Genomic DNA, 19,556 nt, shown 5'->3' with positions numbered 1-19,556 from the left:
GTACATACATAGAATATATATATTTATCTTGCATATATTTTTTTTTTCTCTATGCACCCCTGTTTTCTTTTCCTCAGTTTGGACAGAGCACTCTCCACCATTTCACTGCGAGTTATACTGTGTATGACTATGTATGTGACGAATAAGCCGAACTTGAACTTGAACTATTGGTGACATTATACGGAAACACTGTGTTAGTTTCCACTGCTATGCTGATGATACTCAGCTATATGTCTCAGCCAAACCACAGAACATATTTTAGCTTAGTATTACTGAGGGATGCATAAAGGACGTCAGACACTGGATGTTGAGAAACCTTCTCTTACTTAATCCTGACAAAACAGAGGTGCTTCTATTAGGCCCACAGACAGCTAGGTCCTCGCTCTCTAATAACTCAATGAACCTCAATGGTCTCCCAATCACATCTTCTAACAGTTAAAGATCTTGGAGTTGTTATGGATCCCAGTCTTTTGTTCGAAGCTCGTGTAAACAATATTTCTAGGACCGCCTTTCTCCGCAAAGAAACACAGGCATAAGGGCACCCTGGAACATCAGCACTCCACCACTCTCAGTCAACAAACTTGACTGACAAAAGAGAGGTGAAGTGACAGCATCATAATCTTCCAGTTTACCAGATCTCTCAATGCCCACGGACCCCCAAATCTACACATTTGCCTAAGATGCGAAGTAGTTAATAAAATGACCTTAAATATTGACACTGTATCTGAGTCTCAAACATTTCCAGGAAGGTTATTCCACAGTGTGGGAGTTTTATAGGAAAAGGCTCTGCCGCCTGTGGTACTAGTAAAGAGCTGCACCTTTTGATCTAAGTAGATGTGGTGGATCATAATGCACTAAGAGATCTCTAAGGTACTGTGGGGCAAGAACATTCAGTGCTTTGAAGGTTATTAGAAGTATTTTATAATCAATACAAAATTTTACTGGGAGCCAATGTAAAGTAGCTAAGATAGGCATCATGTGATCAAATTTTCTTGCAAGAACTTATATAAATGATTCCAGGGAGTACTTTAGTGTACTAATGATGATGATGATAATAATAATAATAATAATAATAATAATAATAATAATAATAATAATAATAACAACAACAGCAAAGAGTTATAAGATCCCTCCTCATTAGTGCTGTGATTGGCCACTTGTAAAACATAGCTGTGACACAATTTCAAGTGCAGAGTCAAAGGTGTTGAAGGTGTTGACTAATAAAGCACAGGGACAGAAGTCTAAATTAGCCAGTAGAATATTTGAGCTGTACAACACCAAGATTATGAAACACAAGTAGAGAGTATCAATGCACCATGAAGAAATTGGCTTTTCCCTCAATTCATCAGAACAATAGAATCATTTGTTTACAATGTTTAAAATCTTACATTCAGTTATTTCAGGCCTAAGTAATATTTACAGAAAGATAATTACTTCATGTGCAAAGAATGATCCGATTACATTGAAAACCTGAACAAACAGTGTTTGCTTTGATGAATTGGCCTAATTCTTGTGAAGCAGAGAATCAGATTACATTAGCAATATCAAATACAATTTATGTGCCACAAAATAATAAATGCATACAGTGGGGAAAATAATTATTTGATCCCCTGCTGATTTTGTAAGTTTACCCCTTTACAAAGACATGAACAGTATAATTTTAGTATAAGTTTATATTAACTGAGAGAGACAGAATATCAGCAAAGAAATCCAAAATAAAAAACATTAAATAAAAGTTATAAATAAATTTGTATTTGATTAAGTGAAATAAATATTTGATCCCCTACCATTCTGACTCCTACAAACCGGTTATGCGCCTATGAGGCACACAAATTAGTCCTGTCCCTTTAAGAAACTACTCTTAATCTCACGTTATGTGTATAAAAGACACCCGTCACAGAATCAGTCTCTTCATTCAAACCTTGCCACCACCATGGGCAAGACCAAAGATCTGTCAAAGCATGTCAGGGACAAGATTGTAGACCTGCATAAGGCTTTGAATGGGCTACAAGAACATCAGCAAGAACCTTGGTGAGAAAGAGACCAGTGGTGAGAAAGAGACCAGGCACGATAATTCGAAAATGGAAGAAATACAAGATAACAGTCAATCAGCCTCGCTCTGGAGCTCCATGTAAGATCTCACCTCGTGGGGTAAGGATAATTCTGAGAAAGGTGAGGTGTCTGCCCAGAATTACACGGGAGGAGCTTGTTAATGATCTCAAGGGAGCTGGGAGCACAGTCACTAAGAAAACCATTAGTAACATACTTCACTATGATGGATTGAGATCCTGCAGTGCCTGCAAAGTCCCTCTGCTCAAGAACGCTCATGTACAGGCCCGTCTAAAGTTTGCCAGTGAACACCCAAATGATTCAGTGAAGGCTTGTGGTCATGTGGTCAGATGAGACCAAAATTGATCTCTTTGGCATCAACTCGACTCACTGTGTTTGGAAGCAGTGAAATGCTGGATATGACCGCATAAATACCATCCCCACTGTCAAACATGGAGGTGGAAACATTCTGCTTTGGGTCTGTTTCTCTGCTAAGGGTACAGGAAGACTTCCCTCCATTGAGGGGTTGATGAACGGGGCCATGTATCGTAGAATCTTGAATGAGAACCTCTTGGCCTCAGCCAGAACATTTAAGATGGGTTGTGGATGGGACTTCCAGCATGTCAATGACCCAAAACATACAGCCAAGGCAACAAAGCAGTGTCTTAAGAAGAAGCACATTAAGATCCTGGAGTGGCCTAGCCAGTCTCCAGACCTTAATCCCATAGAAAATTTGTGGAGGGAGCTCAAACTTTGAGTTGCCAAGCAACATCCTCGAAACCTTCAGGATTTGGAGAGTGTCTGTAAAGAGGAGTGGGTCAAAATCCCCCGAAACGTGCGCAAACCTGGTGACCAACTACAAGAAACGTCTGACCTCTGTGCTTGCCAACAAGGGTTTCTCCACTAAGTACTAAGTTATGTTTTGTTTGAGGATCAAATACTTATTCACTTCATCAAATACAAATTAATTTATAACCTTTATTTAAAGTTTTTATTTTGGATTTCTTTGTTGATATTCTGTCGCTCTCTGTTAAAATAAACATATCATGAAAATTATAGTCTGTTCATGTCTTTGTAAGGGGGTAAATTTACAAAATCTGCAGGGGATCAAATAATTATTTTCCCCACTATAGATAATAAACATATTTCAAATATAAAACAGTGAGGTTCCTTCTAACATCAGAGATATGATGAGGTTGCACTTAATCCCATTACCAGAGATATGATGAGGTTGGATTAAATGCTTTTAATCCCATTATCACGGAGATATGATGAGGTTGGATTATGTGCTTTGACCCAAAGCAATTAGAGATTTGCCACAGTGATCTTGTACTGAACCTAGGAATCATCCTTAATGTCCTTAAGGCCGTTCTTGAGAGTCATTAAGTAACAGTTATCTTTGGGTTTCATAGGCAACTGTAAGTTGTCTGCATAGCAGTGAAAACTGACCTCATGCTTCCTAATTATTTGTCCCAATGAAAGCATATACAGTGAAAGGAGTATAAGCCCTAAAATGAAACCTTCTGGAACACCAAAAGCCATGTGGGCAGAGTTGAAAAAGAAGTTACCAAAGTTCACAAACAAAATCTAGACACACATAGGTCTACATGTTTGCATGCATAAAAAGATAAAGAACTAAAAGGTTGTTATACATGTGAAATATACAGAGGCAGTGATGCTTGTCTTCGATCACCTCACTGAGTGAATGAATGGATGGAGGGTTTCAGTGGTACGTATAAATGCCATTTACTCCATTGACAATCACATTGGCTCTCAAAAGCCATTATGATCCTAAATGGCGCATTAAATATATAGTGCAGTACTACCAAAAGTCTAAAATAAATTTGGCAGGCATATTCCACCACATACACTATTATGTCAAGACATTAAGACTTGTAATTAAATAATACAAAACATATCAGTGGATAAAAGAATCAATGTATTTTGATATACAGTAGGGCTGCTCTATGACTTCTATGATCAAATGACCTTTACAATACTAATCTCACAGAAAGTCGTAATACGCTGATGAGCTCTTCAACAAATCACATTATTTTTTAAATTGTTAATGGGCTTGTCCATACCCACTATCATATGCTGCATGATGGCTCATCCTCCAGCTCACTGTGCAACTCGCATGTCTCGGTAGCGTCATCCTGCAAGTAGCTGTGAATCACCACAACCCTTCCTTGGCTGCGGGGGCTGGTGTGGTGCAGAAGGGGCGGGGCTAATGGTGGGGGCGGGGCCTGCATTTCTTCTAGGTCAGAACTTGTGTCATGCATGCTTAGGTCGATGTGGCTGCTTCGCCCACTGGAGCCGCAGTGGTGTCCGTGCACACATCTGGAGGACGCGTGCTGTAGCCAGAGGAAATCCTCTGGCAGGGCCCCGGCCCCCAGACGCGATGTACATGGCTCGTAGCAGGGCAGCTCCAAGGCCTGGTGCAGGAGGCCGGGGTCAAAGTTGTCATGGCTCATGACACACTTCTTGCGCGGCTGCTTGACCTGGATGACAATGGACGCAGTAAGCAGGAGGAGCACTACACCACAGGTCATGCCAATAATGGTCACATTGGTGCTGTCCAGGGTCTCCAAGATGGTGGCTTTCCTTTTCTCTGGGTAGAAATGCAATGAGACCAGACATTGCAATAAGACCAGAGCTCTGCAAAAGGGTCCCTTCTTGCTTCCTTTAATCAAATCTGACATACATACATACATACATACATACATACACATATATATATATATATATATATAAAATATGTGATACAATGATAAGAATGCAGATATTTTCTGGTTGCTGGTTCTAGTGAGAAACTGCTAACAGTGTAATCTGAAAATTGTTATCTGGAATTAGAGCATGATGCATTATACAAAGATGAAAGCTACACACGTAAACCTATGTTTTTCACATTTGTGAACTGTTTTCCAGGATTTTTTGCATGTCTGAATGATAGCAAGTCAGTGTAATGCTCAGTGTGGAATTTTTCATATACTAACTGGGCAGCATACCTGTGCATCCGTTCTCATCCCACGGATACACACAGTTCTGTATCCCATTGCAAACCAGTGTGTGGTTAATACACATGTTGCTTTGGCAGAAGTAAGCATCTCCGTCACATGGCGCTATGAAGCATACAGAAGAGGAATACTGTCAGTGCCGCATGGCCGGTGTGGCAGCCTTAATTATGTGCAGACATCAAAATGTGAAAACACTAATTCAGAGGTATTCAAATCTGGACCTCACATGCAAAATCCAGCCCTGTTTTTTTGTAATCAGGGGCAGTGATAGCTCAGTGGTTAAGGTACTTGACTTGTACTTGACTTGGACGGTTGCTGGTTCAAGCTCCACCTCTGCCAAGTTGCCACTGTTGGGCCCCTGAGCAAGGCCCTTAACCCTCAATTGCTCAAGTTGTACTCAGTTATAATTGTAAGTCGCTTTGGATAAAAGCGTCAGCTAAATACCATAAATGTAATCACATATAGTTAACTTATGCCATAGAATATGAACACAAATATTCATGTAACAGCCCTCAGGATCCAGGTACAGATTTTTCACTCTCCCTTTAACTAGGAGTCGGGGTGTTCAACTAACTGCCAGTGATCCCAAAATCTACCACCGGAAATTGGACTTGTGCCCTGGAGTTGAGCAACTGAACCGAACACTGAACCAGAACACTGCACTAGCATTGAACAAGTTCACATTGCTAGCATTTTAGTGTGGTTGTTAGTGTGGCCAAATACTGCGGATGAGTTGAGGGAGTGGCTCACGCTCTCGGAAGGTGGTGAAGAGGATGCGGAAGTGTCCACTGCGGCTCCCCTCATCTGCCCACATACGCACAATGCCCACCGCCGTGAGCAGCATGATGTCACTGGCCACCGTGCTGCAGAACTTGTTCTTCAGGTGCTCCACGGAGCTGCTGCCATCATACACGGCCACGAAGTTGCGCTTGCATTCGTTGGAGTTCTGCATCTCGTACTCCAGGAAGCGCAGGTAAATCTGCAGGAGATGAGAGGCAGGGCGAGAGGTGGGGTAAGAGGTGAGCTGCCAACACACACATAGTTCATACCTCAATGAGATCCACAATTCCAAATCATTTTCAGTCTAAATTTAGGACTAGCCTTGGAAATTTGTCCTGAATGTTATGTATGATTACCTGAGCCATGGAAAATTCTGTAATATGCCTCCTAAAGTGTGACAGGAAAACAGGAAGGAAGAGCGTGAGTATTCTGGGAGGGGAGGTTTACCTTTGAGCCAGGCGGTGCGCGGATGAACCACCTGCAGTCTACCGCCTCCGTCTGCATGATGCCAACTTCCTTCATCACCAGTGCAGACTCCACAATTCCCTCAGGCCCACTCATCTCAAACTCACATGCTGCAACACCAACGAAAACCAGGAATCCAACGATCACCCATGCTAACGAGTGCTGAGTCATTTGGGATGAGTAAGATTGGACTTACGTGACAATGACAGGGGGATGTTGAAGTCTTTAAAATCAGGATCTGAAGAGTGAGCAGAGTGTTCCATAGTGTAGGACTGAAACAGACTGGGATTCTAAAATAGTTAAGCAGTTAAATATACGTTTACCTAAGAGAATTCCCAAGGGCATATTAAACATGTTATCCAAAGGTTAAGACACGCAATATCAGCATTAAAGCACAAATGATACAGGGGTCATGTAACAAATTAATGGTAGCCATGCATTCTCAGTTCAGACTAACAGTAGCAGAAGCAACATCAGTTCAGGGCTAATGCATGTTGTGCAGGTTTTGCACAACCTTGAAAGAACTCAGTGCAATCACCGTCTTTCTCTTACATGATAACTGTGTTGTAGGATTAGAGAATCAGAAATGAGGATGTGAGGCCTCACAGTCATGATTGCATGTAGATTAATAATCCTCAAATCAGATTTGTGCAGATTAGGTTGCCCTATTGCATGAGAATTGGTGGAATAACTTTTTTCCTTAATAGATTTCTATGAACTTTTGATCCTTCTTTCTATGTAAGATTAATGCTAAAATGCAAAATACATTGCCAAGTACTTTTGTATACAAAGTATTGTAATATTTCAAAATTCCTTGGTGGATTTCAATCTAAAATTCACCCAGAGATCCTCACTAATCCTCTCATGGTTTCTTATCTTCACTGCAGTCTGGCATGGATTATTCAGTATGCTGGTGAAACAAAGTAAGCACGTGCAGGACTGCCATGAGCTCTACGTTTATCATAACCTGCATGCCCTTGGAGGGCAGGCAGTGTGCAGCTATGTGCAAGATGCGTTCCAAGTGAACATATTCATTCACTGACCCGTGCACTGTGTCTGCAAGAAAACCTACGCAAGATGCATCAAATAGTCCATAATGTACCGCATTTGTGGAATTTTTATATCAATTACATGAGGGCAGAAGGATGCTTTTGGTCAGGGTTTTTTAGATATCTGGGATAAGCGTTTAGATAAATGACACTGATCTTTGTCCAGTTAGTCAGTAATCAAAAATCACCAAAACATGTTTCAAAACTCAGCTGGTGGAATAAGATGCCCTGATCGTTGTAGATGGTTAATTTATTCCAAATGGCTTCATATGAGTTTATAAAGAGACTAACTCAATTGCTAAGTGTATTTATATCATTTTGGCTATAGAAGTTTAGAGGTTTCGCTCATTTGAGCCTACTTCAATTATTTGTTCATGAAAACTATTTTCCTCTTTTTTGTTTTAGGGTCTGTTTTCCACTTTTTTATTGTAAGGTCTATTCTTTTGTATGCCAGTCACATGACTGTAATCGCTGTTCTTACCTTGAGTGAAATTGTATCTTGCAGAGAAGCCAGTGGCCTCTAGTTCACTGTCTGTGACAAATTTAATCCAGAGGTATTGCCCACTTGACCTGATGTACAGTGGGCTCTCCTGTCCACAGTATCGGCCAATGATGGGGGAAAAACTGAATGGACCATCCCTGACCTCAATGTGGTCGAACTTACACTCCCATGATGGCTCTATAGAGTACTTTTCATAGAAGTACAAATCGATACATTGTCTCGGAGGAGCTGAAATGACATATAAGATGTAAGCAACAATATGCAACCTATAGAACCATATGAGAAGACTGCAGGCACACAAGCGAAACCTCCATTCACAGTTGCTGATACTCTAAGTATTTTGCACACTTACCTTCTATTATGTAACTGCATTCTCTGTCAGGAGGATATTGGTCAGGATGGTTAGGAGATGTGAAAGACCCTCCGTGAGCCTCTTTAACCCAGGTGCCACACAGACCTGGTGTCACCCCAGAGTTGTTTATAGCTGAAATACACAGTAAGTGATTCGTGTCTTTGGACCAGAGTTTTATGGAATACCAAGATAAACGACTGTGTTTAAAATTCAAGTAGATATTCCACAGTACAAAAGGGACCCATGGGTCTTTCTCGTTAAACTGAAATAGGCTTTACTGTGCATGACTGGTGGTACCTGTAGCCTTCTTTGACCCCATAGGTGCTCCAGAGGAGACCAGTGTAATGAGAGCTGCAGAAACAACGTAAAAGCAGATCAGCAGCTTAGTCGCTATTTGCTTTCACTATGCAGAACTCTTACATTTCTCATGTTGTTTGATGATTCACTACAATGCAGCAAAGACACTAAGCTGTTTCAACTATACTGAGTGTGCTTCAAGAAATAAAGGAGGGAAAGTATTTGAAATACATTCTTGTTTAGTTCAGTGTAATTTTATACTATAAAACATGAAATAATTGCATACAGATTGCAACTTTCTTAAAAATACTACCCTGCCATTCCTAGATTTGGGTGTTACTGTATCAATAACTTACCAAGAAGCAATTTTCGACGCGAAACCATGGCTCGGTTCGGGGTTTCCAATTTTGAATTCCACAAAATACAAATTACAATGTCAGATTTGGTGCCGAACACATTGTTGGGTGCGCAGTAATGTCATTTATGAGACAGAAGTGACAGCGCTACATGTCCACCGAATCAACAGAACGAGTTGGCGATTCTCAACTCACTACAGCGGAAACAAGGTGGAGACGGAGCGGATTAAATTACTTGTCAGCAGGTTCGCGTACATTTAGGAAAACGGGGACAAGAGTAATTCTATAATAATAGTAAAGGCTAATAGTATTCCTGACGAATTATGAAACGCGAATCTTTTATGAACAAGATGCATTTCTTAACACATAAACTTACAGAAGACTGGAAGATACGATTTTTAAATGTTTTAATTTTTTAATCAGCATATGTACATCAGTATTTTTGGGTTATTTTGGTGGCAAAATGTTTTTGTTGCTGTTGTGTTTTTTTTGCATAAAGAACTGTATTCTCAAGCGTGTATCAACTGCTTGGAATATGTCTACTGATTCAGGAACTTTTTTTGCGGGGGCGCATACATTCACAATCAAACTACTGAAATCCAACGCACACGGTCCAGACATCTACCACATGCTGTGTACATTTTATGTTCTTAAAATGTTTATATCTGAGTCATGTTCACTAATCACTGTCGTATTCGAGACAATTGTAAATACTATGATTACTTAATGAAATTCCCAAAAGCATAAATAACACTAATGAATAAAGATAATGGGACTACAAAACCACACACTTCAACTGTGACGTCCTTAGAGTCTCTGCAATACGGTAGGTGGCGCCCGTGTGCCGTGTTAGCAGCGGTGGGGAGTGCGGAGAGGAGAGAAGAAGTGCAGGATCAGGAGCGAACGCTAACCTACATGGCGGCAACAGGACATTGCGGTATTGATGATTAACTGTTTTGTGTTCGCTTAAATGAGCGGCTCCAGTCATTGAGTAGATATTTCTGTCATTTTTATCATACGCGAAATCGATTATGCAGCTTCACATTGCAATCATTCTTTGTCTTTAGTCGCAGACAAATAAGGCCTGCGACAAACATCGGAGCATAGCTAGCTAGCTAATTGTCTCCTAGCCAGCGCCTGGGGTTGAATATCGCTTAGCCTTCTGCAGGAGTTAAAGGCTGCTGGCGACAAACACGTATGTTAAATCCTAGGTTCGGATATGGCTTAGCCTTCCGCAGGCTTTAAAGGCTGCTGGCGACAAACGCGTATATTAAATCTAGACCTTTTCATATCCGGGACAATTGGCGTTAGAATTTATTCAGTTTTGCCGGAACCTGCTGGCTAGCAAGCGCACGAACTTGTTAACCTTAGTGGGCCGTGCAGAGCCAAAAGCGTCTAGCACTGGGTTACACACACCCGCGTTAGCTAACCCGAGCTAAGGCCGAGCTAAACCCGGTTAGAGCCGTCTGGTGATGCTGTGAGCTGGCGAACGCTAGCCAGCGTTAGCTAGGGACCCAAACCCGAGCTCAGGCCGAGCGGAGCAGTGCGGTGAGGCGTCTCAGCAGCGTGGACCGGTACGCTCCCGTGCGAGGGAGACGGCGTCTGAAGCACGTTAAACCGGAGGCCCTTTCCCAGGCGAGACGGCGTCTGAGGCACGTTAAACCGGAGGCCCTTTCCCAGGCGAGACGGCGTCTGAGGCACGTTAAACCGGAGGCCCTTTCCTAGGCGAGACGGCGTCTGAAGCACGTTAAACCGGAGGCCCTTTCGCAGCGTCCCCTCGCGCTCGAGCTGAGCTGAGCGCAGCGGAGCTCGCGCCGCTAACGGTTCTCGGAGCTCGCGCTGGCTGTGTGGCGGCATGGTGGCTAACGCTAACTAGCTTAGCTGCCCGGCGCGTCGCCTAAGATTCGCCCAGCAACAAAACCCCCTTTTAACGGCAAATGTTGATTTGTGAGCTGGATAGCGGTGAGAAACGCGCCCGTCCTGGGCTCCTCTGGCCTATCGACTGGCTAGCCGAGTAGCTAGCGTTGCGCACCAGTCTTTATTCCGCCAGGCTGGCCGGCTGGAGTCGCCAAAGACACGTTTTGCTACGTTTTATGCCGTAGCGCACTTGAGGTGTTTATTCCTGTGATGTGTCTAGATGCTCGTCGTTTATTTCAGATTACTGACCAACTGTAAGTGAGCGATCGGACAAAATCTCCAAGCAGGTCTCTCGGTCCGTAGTGAAGTGTGGCCTCGTAGGTAAGCTGTCATTTGTTTGATTAGAGTTGTTTTCGTAAGCCTTTTCTCTCTCTGATTATCCACTGCTTTGGTTATTTGGATTATCGCTTCCAGTAAGACCAGTTATTCACAGTTAATTTTCGTCATTTGTTATTGTGAATTTGCGGAAGGTTTGGCATGTAAATCCCCGTAATGTCCAAAAACAGAATATACTAAATAACTTGCTATTTATTTTAGGTTTTCACCTAGAAACTTTTTTGTTGACTGTTTAACCATATAAATCCTTTCGGGATAAATAGATGAAGTTGTGGGCAGTCAGTTCCACTTCCACGCATCGGATTAAACGGGTGACTGCAACAGGCTTATTAATTGGCTTTTCTGCATTCGATGTTCCTTGTAGAGAGGCAAAGCTCTGATGATGGAGAATGGACAAGGGATGGGCTCCAAACTGGGCCTGCCGCCCCTCACTCCGGAACAGCAGGAGGCCCTGCAGAGGGTACCGCTCCCCACCTCCCCCGCTTTAAGCTTCGCTGTTGTTGTAGCTGTTTACTCTTAGATGCAGTATAATGCACACTTTTCATAAAAATAGGGTGCGATGCATAATGTTGTCATGTGGAACTTACCACTTGAGATTTTTTATAACTATCTTTTTATGTAATGGATTGTATATGGTATTTTTCTTATGTTTATGACGATGTAAAGTATTTCAGGTTCATTTCATTCAGTCAACTTTAGTATGGTAGTATCTCTTTGGCTATAGAATCTTAAGTATAACTCAAGCTTTATGGTTGATTTTATGACCACTGATATTAAAGTAACTCGATGTCCCAGTCATACCGGCTGATCTTGCACTTCCCAAGCTAACTCCGCTGCTGTTGTCTTTTCGCAGGCTAAGAAATACGCCATGGAGCAGAGCATTAAGAGTGTCCTGGTGAAACAGACCATCGCCCACCAGCAGCAGCAGCTCACCAACCTGCAGGTGAGGCCAGTTGAAGCGCTACTCAAGCTAGACCTGTGTTCCATGAGGGGGGTTAAACAGAAGTCATCTATTTATTTTTTAAGTCTATGGCTTGTATGTCTCTTAGTGGGTTTTCTTTTTTTTTTCCCCCTGTTGGCTTGAATTTTTAGGACAGTCTAGGATTGAATCACTTAACCTAATAAAATTCTTTGTGACCTGAAAAACGAGCTTTAATAGCTTAATGAGACAGCTGTGATGACCTCTTAAACATGAAGCAGTGATGAACAGGAGGTTTGGGAGGAGAGCTAAAAGTTATTAAAGTGACTGATAGAACTGTACATGCCTGGCCTGTATTGAATGTTGCCTATCCTAGAGCTTCCAGGGCTTTTTGAGCTTCCCTTAATTTTTAATTTTTGTGTGGTTTTGATATGTAGGGTAGATTGTTTGTTTGTTTAAAAAAAAAAAACAAAAAAAACCAACTGCTCTTGTACATCATGGGGTAATATGGGTAATAACTTTAATAAATAAAAAAAAACACCATTTGTTAAATATTTATTGGCCACACTATTTCAGGTTTTTCCATGATAAAGTTCCATTCTTGATCCCTGCAGCAGTTTAAAATGTCTCAAGCAAATGAATTAATAGTTGATGTGTCCAGCTAATGGTGCCAGTTTTGTTGCCCCATCACAGTTCATTTTTATAGTGATTTTGGTAAATGGAGCAAGTATGTTTCAGTGTTACTGTAACTCCTGATTGCATACCAGTTCACTAACTTACACGTGAAATATTTGGAGTACTAACTTACACGTGAAATATTTGGAGTAATTATATATATATATATATATATATATATATATATATATATATATATATATATATATATATATATATATATATAGTGCCTTTTCGCTTTCTACTTCCTGCCTTGCCCATGTGTTGTTTATCTGTGATGATGTGATCCTTTCAGTTTAATAATAGTGGTGGGAGATGGGTGGGGCTTTAGGTCAAGTAGCACCCTTTTGATCAATTGCACACTAGATTGGCAGCTGCAAGGTCTCACTTGTCTTCTGTCTGGAATCTGATGTTTGTGTTGAAAAAAGAAATTAAAGAAAAAAGAAATATCTAACGTACTTTTCAGCACTTTTCCATCTTTACTGTGTTTCAGATGGCAGCAGTGACTATGGGCTTTGGAGATCCTCTCTCACCTTTACAATCGGTCAATAGAATATTAAACTCTATTTCTTTCTCTGTGCGCATTTTGGTACAATGACTGTTACCCTTCTTAGACTCACTTACCAGGCCAGATTTTCAAAGCTGATGGCCAGACATTGGCCTCAGCATATTTCAAAAGCAGACATGGCTTTTTTCTTTTGCTGAGAATGAAATGTGTATGTGTTTGTGTACCCATTTCATCACAAAGGATGTAGGCCTACAGGTCTCTCTCTCTCTCTCTCTCTCTCTCTCTCTCTCTCTCTCTCTCTATCCATCTGTCTATCTGAGGCCTATGCATTCTGGGACATATTTGTCAAGGCTCACACTGAGATTTTGTAATGCATGTGTTTGGGCAGAGGTGAGAGAAGGAATTGGGGGCATTTAGGAATATTTCAGCAGCTGTTAAACAGCCTGGGACCACAGTCATTTCAAATTCACCATCACTGCATCACTTAGTGTGAACACATTCTGGAGCTCATTAACACAGATAAATTTCATGGAGAGCAAGTGTCTCTCTGCAAGCGTGCGTGCGTGTGCTGTTGTCGTGTGCTGGGGATGTCGGAAATCCATGTCTTCTTTGTAAATATGCTGTGAACTATCAGTGGCACCTTGGTCTGATGTAAAAGAGGGCTAGCAGTCACCACGGCAACCCAAAATGAAACACATGCAACTAACTATTTGGTAATTAAAAAAAAAAAAAAAAAGTACATCATTTACTATTAGGGTGTGGTTTGCTCAGAGCCACCTTTCTTAAGGATTTGCAGCGTAAGTCCAAAAGCCATCAAGGAAACCCCTCAGATATCAGCTCGCATTAGTGAATCAGCTCATATGAGTGTTTTGTGATGGTGTGGTTTTTTTGTTGAACATGTTGACAGTGTTGTTGGAATCCTTGCACTCCAGGTTAGTCATAACTACATGTTTTGAAATGTGTGCTGTGCAGGCCCACAGTAAAAACCCCTGAGCTTGCTCCATCACTGTTAAAACTGAGCGAATGGGCTTCTCTGCATCTTCTCAATTGACTCCGTGGCTTTTCTGCTTAAGTTGTAAGTTCATACACTTAAGAATATGAAAACCGAAGAGGACTAAAACTAGGAGCTACTTACTGGTTTAAAACTAGTCAAGATTTTGCCGTTTTTGGGTTGGCTTGTTGTGTTGTCTCCCTTACGTCAACACATTTCAGCAGCCGGCATTGTCTCTGTCTGTCTCTCTCCTACCTGACCACCAGGTGGCAGCGCAGAGGCAGCGAGCTCTGGCCATCATGTGCCGTGTCTACGTGGGTTCCATCTATTACGAACTCGGAGAGGACACTATTCGGCAGGCCTTTGCTCCATTTGGCCCCATCAAAAGCATCGACATGTCCTGGGATTCAGTCACCATGAAGCACAAGGCATGTCTTCTATTCCTTCTGACACATTGATTGCTAACAGGATACCTAAATGGACTGTAGGTGAATGTAGAACTTGGGGCAGGTCAGTAAACCTGAGCAGCGAATATTAGGGGTTTTTTTCCATAATATTTCCTCTCTCTCTCTCAGGGCTTTGCCTTTGTGGAGTACGAGGTGCCTGAGGCAGCTCAGCTTGCCTTGGAGCAGATGAATTCGGTCATGCTGGGTGGGAGGAACATCAAGGTTGGTTCTGAACCAGGGGAATACAGGCTATATACACAGTTACTGCCTGTCAAAGACACTGTTTTAAGTTTAAAACTAGCACGCCGAGTTGCTGCAAAATTGTTCCGTCACGTCTTGAAATCTTGATATTTGGTTCAGACTATATTGGTAGTAAGTGATCTACTGAACTCTATGTATTATCCCCCATAACATGTGCCCTTTCCCTGTGAACTTTCATTTTCTGAGCAGCTTTCAGAACAGCAGCAGCTGGAGAGCGCGGAGCATGTCCTTGCCCACTTCTCTTAGAGTTTAAGCTTCACTTCTGTTCCCCTTCTGTGCTCCACTCTTGAAGGCTTTGTGTGTATGGGAGACACAAGTCTGCAGGCCTTGCTCTCTCTCTCTGCGTGTGTGGACATGTTTTCCCCCAGGCTGTCATTTGTCCTGTGTGTTTATCCATCTAGTAACCTGTGTGTGCCATGTGGCTTCTGTTTTTGTTTTTTTGGAGCCCTGATTTCCACAGGAGCAGCTGAGGCAGGGGGCACGTGTGTTACCACAGCACATGGGGTCCTCGCACAGTGCGTGCGATGCTCACGCGCCGCTCTCGCGCCCTGAATGTGCTGATGATGGGCTGTGCCTGGCTGGTGTTGCTTGGCCGCCCCTCCTGTAGCACACGTACAGCGCGAACCAACAGACTTTTGTTCTCCAAAACACAGCTCGTCCACAAAGCCACTTGGGGCACAGTCACTGTTGCTTTTTTGACAGACCGTAGTCTAGTTCCCGCTGGTGTTCATCGTTGGTGTTTTGGGCCCTTCCACGGGTTGGTTTTGAAGTAGTGTGGTAACTCAAATGGCTAGCTTAGTACTAGACAACAGGCATTCATGCATTGCATTTGAATGACATTTAAAGGAATACTCTTGTCTGTTTTAAAGCCTTAAACACTAGGTGTAGTGTCCTAGTACAGTGCAGCACAGTTGACCTAAATGTTTGGGCACATTATGTGAAGTCACTGTAAAAAAGGAAACTTTAGCTAAGTGGTTGGTGCTCACAAGTTCATAGATTTTTCTTCTAGTCTAGACATACATGACTAGAGCAGGGTCAGATATGAAAGCTTAATTGTGTGAGGAAGCTGCTGCTTACAGGCAGACTTAACTGCCAGGTAGGCTGAAGCACATTTTCTGGTGCCCCATTATCTTACACCCCCACCCACACCCCCACCCATCTACAGTGGGTATATAGCTGTGCTCAGCAGCCCCCTCTGCTGGTACATGTGCTGTAGGTGGGGCGGCCAGGTAACATTGGACAGGCGCAGCCCATCATCGACCAGCTGGCGGAGGAGGCGCGTGCCTACAACCGCATCTACGTTGCCTCCGTGCATCCGGACCTGTCTGACGACGACATCAAGAGCGTCTTTGAGGCTTTTGGCAAGATCAAAGGCTGCGTGCTGGGGCGGGAGCCCACCACAGGGAAGCACAAGGGCTTTTGCTTCATCGGTGAGCAGTCTCACCGCACTCACAGGACGGGAGAAAGGTCACGGCACGATCTTAAAATCTGTGTGGTTTTGAGGAAACTGCATTCGCGTGGGTTGTGTGGGTCCACTATTTCTGTCAAGCACTGGAAACTGGTCAACTCAGGATTGGTCAGTATGACGATCCCAGTATGTGAGGGGTTCAGAAACTTATTCAACAGCTTAAATGTTCTATTTTCATTGGCCATTGCACTTTAATTGCATTTGTTGACTGAGAATGTTCAGTCGAACAAAAGGTGCATTTATTCTTTACTGATGTATTACATAGCTGTTAATCTGTAGTTTTGTTGTAGTTCTGGCTGGCTGTAGCAAAAAGTTAGGCAATTAGAACTTTCTCTAGTTCGAAGTCTAAGCCAGTACTAAGAATTTCACCTGGTGAGTCACCATTATGCCTAGACTAGGCTTAATGCATAACTGGAACTCAACACAGGAAATAGCCAACAGCTATATGTTGTCTAACATATGTTTTCTAACAGGTGGAGTTTTATATCTTCAAATTCTCATATCAAATACTTTGGCATCTGGTAGGCATACACAGTTGCTTTTTAGACACTCAACATGTATAAAGATCTATTTGGATCCTAGCCGGCCATCGTGATGCTCCCAGGCAGAAACTCCACTGACTTTGGGCAGTTTGAGAATGAAACTGCTTTTATTTCATGTCTCTGTCCGTCTCTCCACGTGAATAGAATATGAAAAGGCCCAGTCAGCGGTAGATGCTGTGTCCTCCATGAACCTGTTTGACCTGGGAGGACAGTACCTGAGGGTGGGGAAGGCCGTGACCCCTCCCATGCCCCTGTTGACCCCCACGACCCCTGGAGGTTTGCCCCCAGCCGCAGCTGTGGCGGCCGCCGCCGCCACCGCTAAGATCACGGCCCAGGTGAGCACTCCGCCCCACCACTTTACTTCCTGTGTCTACGTCTACTGTGCCACACCCATTACCAGGGGTGACCTTTCCTCCCATTAACACAAAATACATTTACAATGAATGTCTAAAGGCAATTGCTTATTTCTGTTATTAAAGGTTTGAAATGCATGACTGTATCATGGAAATTCAAAAGATGTTGCACTTTATCAGTGTCTTGGAATGAGAGAGACATCCAAAAACAGAAATCTTGCCAAAAGCTGTTGTCATTTTATCCAGATTTTAAATCCTACAGCTATACCGTAAAAGATGCATCTCTTGCTGGTGAACTCAGTGTCTCCCCCTGGTGGCGTGTTGTCTAGGAGGCTGTAGCAGGCGCGTCAGTGCTGGGCACGCTGGCCTCCCCAGCCCAGATCCTCAGCCAGCAGATGGGGCTCCCTCAGGCCGTTCTGGCAGCCCAGGCCCCAGGCCTAATTACAGGTGTGAAGCACAATTGTTTTTACATTTCAAAGGATGGCCATACTGCTTAACTATTCTCAGAATAAGTAATTGCCTCGTTCAGACTCTTGCCAGCTTGGACTTCAGTCAGTGTGTGTTTGACTGGACAAAAAACCAAACTTGGTTTGTTCCCTTTCGAAGGTGTGACCCCCGTTCGACCACCACTGCCCGTGGTCCCCCAGGTAGGCCTGGTAAACCCCGTGCTGGCCTCGCCTCCCATCGTGCCTGCCGCCGTGTCCATGGCAACACCAGTGCCCACAATGCCACAGCAGCAGCCCCCTTCTCCTCCAGCGCCGCCTGCCGAGGTTAAAAGGGAGGTGGAGGAGAAGCAGCCACGGGAGGAGGACGCCATGGGGCAGGAGAACGCGAGCGAGCACGAGCAGCTTGGAGGAGGAGGAGGGGGCCGATCCACCGTCACGCAGTCAGGGGTGAGCTGGGGCGCTTCTCTCAAGGACTAGACCACTGAAATCCTACACTGGGGTAAAGCATTTTTAGATGGCTAGTGCAGTCGTGATACAGTGGAGTTGATATGGGAAAGGTGTGGGTAGCACAACTAAGGTGTAGGATAAGCTTAGGAAGAATTTAGGGAAGAGAATGTTTTAAGACTTTAGTTAAAGCACAGTTTCCCTCAATACTGTGCTCTCTCTCGCTCTCTCTCTCTCTCGCTCTTAATGTAGTCAACAGTAATGGTGCTGCGCAACATGGTGGGGCCTGAGGACATTGACGATGACCTGGAAGGGGAAGTAACGGAGGAGTGCGGGAAGTTTGGTGCCGTGAACCGGGTCATCATCTACCAGGAACGACAGGGTGAGGAGGAGGATGCGGAGATTATCGTCAAGATCTTTGTGGAGTTCTCTGATAGTGAGGAGATGAACAAGGCCATCCAAGCCCTCAACAACCGGTGGTTTGCAGGTCGCAAGGTCGTGGCCGAGGTCTATGATCAGGAGCGTTTCAATAACAGCGACCTCTCTGCATAAGAACTGCCCCAAAATGGCCACCAACCCTTTCTCCACATGCTCAAACGCACTCAGCTTCCATCACCGTCGCTAGAGTTTGGGGCCTCTTTTAAACTTGTAATTATTTTTTTATTGATGTCAATAGTAATATTGGGAACAATCCCGTTGATGGGATTTGGCTTAGAAAAATATGTGCGCCTCATGGAATTTTTTTCCCCCCTCATTACTTACTGTGAATTTTTGTTTGTTTTTTTTGCCTTTTTTATGGTTATTTGAAAGTTGTTTTCTAAATGTCAATTAGGATCTTTTGCAGCACCCCCCCCCCCCCCCCCCCCCGAAAAAAACAAAAAACCAAAAAAACCTAAACATTTTTAAACAAAACCAGTTTTTGCATCAATAACATTCTGTTAAGGTTCTGAACACAACGTCAATGGAGTCAATGGTTCTGGATTTACCAATAAATTCTTCAAATATGCTAAGAGTTCTTATTGTGAAGTGCACACTTGGAGGAACAAAACTATGAAGCTTTGTGAGCTGAACTGGCAGTGTGTTGTGATGGTTGTGTTCTGGCTCTGCTAATTAGAGTAGTTAAGACCACTGGAGCAGACCGACTGAGTCAAGAATAGTTAGATCAATTTTCTCTAAAAAGGTTTTACTTTCATGAGGTATAGCGTTCTTCAGTCTTTATTATATATATTTTATATATAGTATAAGATTATGTAGTATAGACTACATATGTCACATGTTCTAACATTTGGGAACAGATGACTGTCCCTACTTATTCAGAAGTTAAATCAAGTCAACTGAATATCAACCAAGAAAACGTTAATATACTCATTTTTATGAAACGAG

General features: G+C 43.1%; 2 protein-coding genes across 3 annotated transcripts; one reads left to right on the top strand and one right to left on the bottom strand.

Annotated features, from left to right (window-relative positions):
- Positions 1-4,097: 4,097 nt before the first annotated feature.
- LOC113589909 (neuropilin and tolloid-like protein 1) lies at positions 4,098-8,952 on the bottom strand. The gene is made up of 9 exons (XM_027029781.2): positions 8,868-8,952; positions 8,512-8,565; positions 8,215-8,346; positions 7,842-8,090; positions 6,508-6,549; positions 6,294-6,421; positions 5,817-6,045; positions 5,058-5,171; positions 4,098-4,660 (listed from the first exon to the last, which is right to left on the bottom strand). Exons 1-9 carry the CDS (start codon positions 8,893-8,895, stop codon positions 4,140-4,142), a joined length of 1,497 nt encoding a protein of 498 aa, XP_026885582.2. The 5' UTR covers positions 8,896-8,952; the 3' UTR covers positions 4,098-4,139.
- Positions 8,953-9,722: 770 nt separating this feature from the next.
- On the top strand, positions 9,723-18,848 carry puf60b (poly-U binding splicing factor b). Of its 2 annotated transcripts, XM_027029775.2 has the most exons (12): positions 9,723-9,804; positions 11,025-11,105; positions 11,485-11,580; positions 11,974-12,063; positions 13,208-13,258; positions 14,480-14,641; positions 14,789-14,881; positions 16,137-16,350; positions 17,075-17,265; positions 17,613-17,730; positions 17,890-18,176; positions 18,426-18,848. In XM_027029775.2, the coding sequence occupies exons 3-12, from the start codon at positions 11,500-11,502 to the stop codon at positions 18,723-18,725; spliced, it is 1,587 nt and encodes a 528-aa protein (XP_026885576.2). In that variant the 5' UTR covers positions 9,723-9,804; positions 11,025-11,105; positions 11,485-11,499; the 3' UTR covers positions 18,726-18,848. The 2 variants fall into 2 exon arrangements, with proteins under 2 accessions (XP_026885576.2, XP_035375634.1); XM_035519741.1 differs by lacking the exon at positions 13,208-13,258.
- Positions 18,849-19,556: the final 708 nt, after the last annotated feature.

This window comes from Electrophorus electricus, chromosome 19 (genome assembly GCF_013358815.1).
Source record: "Electrophorus electricus isolate fEleEle1 chromosome 19, fEleEle1.pri, whole genome shotgun sequence".
NCBI lineage: Eukaryota > Metazoa > Chordata > Actinopteri > Gymnotiformes > Gymnotidae > Electrophorus > Electrophorus electricus.
The sequence above is the reverse complement of the archived record's forward strand: the minus strand, read 5'-3'. Positions and strand labels throughout refer to the sequence as shown.

Bases quoted from the DNA above. Each gene is read 5' to 3' on its own strand.
- LOC113589909 (XM_027029781.2), bottom strand. From the start codon at position 8,895: ATGGTTTCGCGTCGAAAATTGCTTCTTG. The intron at 8,566-8,867 runs GTAAGTTATTGA...TTGTTTCTGCAG, and splicing joins GCGTCGAAAATTGCTTCTTG to CTCTCATTACACTGGTCTCC. The intron at 4,661-5,057 runs GTATGCTGCCCA...ATTTCTACCCAG, and splicing joins GGATGAGAACGGATGCACAG to AGAAAAGGAAAGCCACCATC.
- puf60b (XM_027029775.2), top strand. From the start codon at position 11,500: ATGATGGAGAATGGACAAGGGATGGGCTCCAAACTGGGCCTGCCGCCC. The intron at 14,642-14,788 runs GCATGTCTTCTA...TCTCTCTCTCAG, and splicing joins CAGTCACCATGAAGCACAAG to GGCTTTGCCTTTGTGGAGTA. The intron at 17,731-17,889 runs GTGTGAAGCACA...TCCCTTTCGAAG, and splicing joins GGCCCCAGGCCTAATTACAG to GTGTGACCCCCGTTCGACCA.